The sequence below is a fragment of the Geospiza fortis genome, unplaced genomic scaffold (assembly GCF_000277835.1).
Source record: "Geospiza fortis unplaced genomic scaffold, GeoFor_1.0 scaffold485, whole genome shotgun sequence".
NCBI classification, from domain to species: domain Eukaryota; kingdom Metazoa; phylum Chordata; class Aves; order Passeriformes; family Thraupidae; genus Geospiza; species Geospiza fortis.
The window spans coordinates 500431-503014 of record NW_005054457.1 but is presented as its reverse complement, the minus strand read 5'-3'; the positions used below and the strand labels follow the sequence as shown (position 1 = coordinate 503014).

Genomic DNA, 2584 nt, shown 5'->3' with positions numbered 1-2584 from the left:
AACATCCACGACAAATGGGATGGCTCCAATGGGTGTGTGCTCCCAGGCAGCAGGGTGGGGTGCAGTGGGGAGCTCCTGGCCTGGAGAAGCCACCAGGATTCCTGGGGTGAATGAGCCCTCTCCTCCCGTGCTGTGCCACAGGGCAGGAGCCTCAGGAGCAGCCTCAAGTCCTCATAGTGCCACTCTTGTTCTCCATGACCTTGGGCAAGGAGACAAAGGGCCAGAAGTGTCCTGTGGGTTGGGGACCAGTTAGGGACACCTCAGGCATGGCTGGGCATGGTGGGGAGCTCTGTGTCAGTCAATCCAGGAGCTTCGGGGCAACATCAAACACCAGTTCTTCACCAAACACCAGTTTCTAACAAAAAACCAGTTCCCACTCCCCAAACACCAGTTCCTCAATATCAGTTCCTCCCCAAACACCAGTTCCTCATCAAACACCAGTTCCTCAATACCAGTTCTTCACCAAGCACCAGTTTCTAAGAAAAAACCAGTTCCCACTCATCAAACACCAGTTCCTCATCAAACATCAGTTCCTCCATAGCAGTTCTCACTCCCCAAACACCAGTTCCTCCCCAAACACCAGTTCCTCACCAAACATCAGTTCCCCAATACCAGTTCCTCCCCAAACACCAGTTCCTCACCCAACATCAGCTCCTCCTTTCCCCAGGGGCAGACAGAAGGACTCCTGGCCTGCCCAAGGCTCAGCACCTCTGTTTTGTGGCTGCAAACAACAATCCCTTCACCCCAGGAGGATCAGCCTGTGTGCACACATAGATATCCCCTGGCTGGTTCTAGCCTCCAGGTCTGCTCTTTCTATAACCAAGGAATAATCAAAATAAAAAAGCGTAAAAATATCCTTATTCTGTACAGGCTGGTGCTGAACTGATGTGGTCCTGCTCAGGAGATCCTCCAAGAGTTCCTTCTGTGGAGCACATTAGTATTGCATCCATTATGCACAGGGACAGGGGTCTGGAGAGGAAATGAGTTGGAAAATGGAAGGGACCCAGGGCTCAAACTATTTCTCATGTGAAAGCCCAGAGCTGTGGCATTTAAGGGATGCCAATGGAAATGAGCAATGCCAGCATCCCTCTCGTTAATGTGCAGTGAGGGGATGTCTCCTCCTGACACCTTCCCTGGGACCTGAGCTGACTCCAGACGTGTTCCCCCTGCCAGGAGAAAAGAGATTTTCCAACTGCATCAGCTTTCAAGTGCCACTGTCCCTTACAGCCCACAGAGGCCACCCCTTTCCTGCTTTTCCTGAGCCCAGCAGAGAACTGGGGCTGCCCTAGGAAAATCAGGGCATTTCATGTGTCCATGATATTCACAGAGGGGTAAAAAAAACTTGGAATATCCAAGGGGGAGCCATTGGCTGCAGCTGCACTGGGTGACATTGCTTTTCCCTGGGAATGGCAGGGAGAGCTCAGCCATGGAAGCAATCCCTGCTGAGCACAGAGCCCAAGGTAGGCTCAGAGCTGAGCCAACATCAAGCCCTGCAAGCTGGTTAATCCATTTTTCTGCCTCGTGGTCTCCTTTAGAAACCACTGCCAGCACTGCTGGGGTCTGAGCGTTGTTTGAGCAGGGATTTCAGGATGTGGGGATCCTGATCTCAGTCAGTTTTAAGGGAGTTTGGCTGGGGCAGGGGGGTTTTGGCATCACTCTGAGGAGGTGCCAGGGCTGGGGCCAGCAGGGGCTCCTGATGGAGGCTCTGTGTGCCAGGAGCAGTTTGTGATGATGGAGAGGCACCATAACCCTGGGCTGGAGTGAATTAGAGAGAGAGCAGATGAGACACCAAACAATGGCCAGGCAAGCCTGGAAAACCTTGCAGCAGATGCACAGAAAGAAACAGAGCTTTTAAGCCACATTTTTATATTTTATTATTACTGCTATCATTGCGTTTTTTCCCTCTGTTTATGGTATGAACCCAGCTGCTTTGGGTTCACAAGTGCAAACACTGAACTCTATTCTATGCTATTCTGAAACACTGAATTCTGGCTGTGTTAAAATACATTTCCCCCCCTTTTTTCCTGTCTCCCCAGGGCTCTGGCCGACATCCTAAGGCAGCAGGGACCAATCCCAATCGGACACTGTGAAAGAGAGACAATCTCGGCCATAGATACCTCCCCCAAAGAGAACACCCCCGTCAGGACCTCCTCCAAAAACCAGTACACCCCAGTACGCACCTCCAAGAGCAACCCAGGTAAGTGCTGCTCCCTCTGTCACATTTCCTGAAAAATCCCTTTGCCCAGGAGTTTTCTCCTGGGAAGCTGAGAAACCTCAGAGAAAAATGAAAACAATAATTATCTGGTTGCTTCTCCTGTGTTTTGCTGCTTTGGAATGTGTTTGGATATTATTTATCCAACATGTGAATTGTTTTAACTTAATGACCAATCACGGTCCAGCTGTGTCCAGGCTCTGGAGAGTCACAGGTTTTTCATTGGTATCTTGTTAAGCCTTCTGTGAGATGCTTTCTCTATTCTTTAGTATAGTTTTAGTATAGATATGATATATAATATAATATAATATAATATAATATAATATAATATAATATAATATAATATAATATAATATAATATAATTAATATAA

The 2584-nt window shown here is 48.6% G+C and overlaps 1 protein-coding gene across 1 annotated transcript in view; it reads left to right on the top strand.

Annotated features, from left to right (window-relative positions):
* Positions 1 to 2584, top strand: part of SHISA6 (shisa family member 6) — a gene marked incomplete at its 5' end in the record, with an annotated part of 145833 nt that overhangs the window by 9846 nt on the left and 133403 nt on the right. The window contains one exon of the mRNA XM_031062698.1: positions 2037 to 2197. Coding sequence (XP_030918558.1) covers positions 2037 to 2197 — 161 coding nt within the window. The remainder of the gene's footprint in view (positions 1 to 2036; positions 2198 to 2584) is intronic.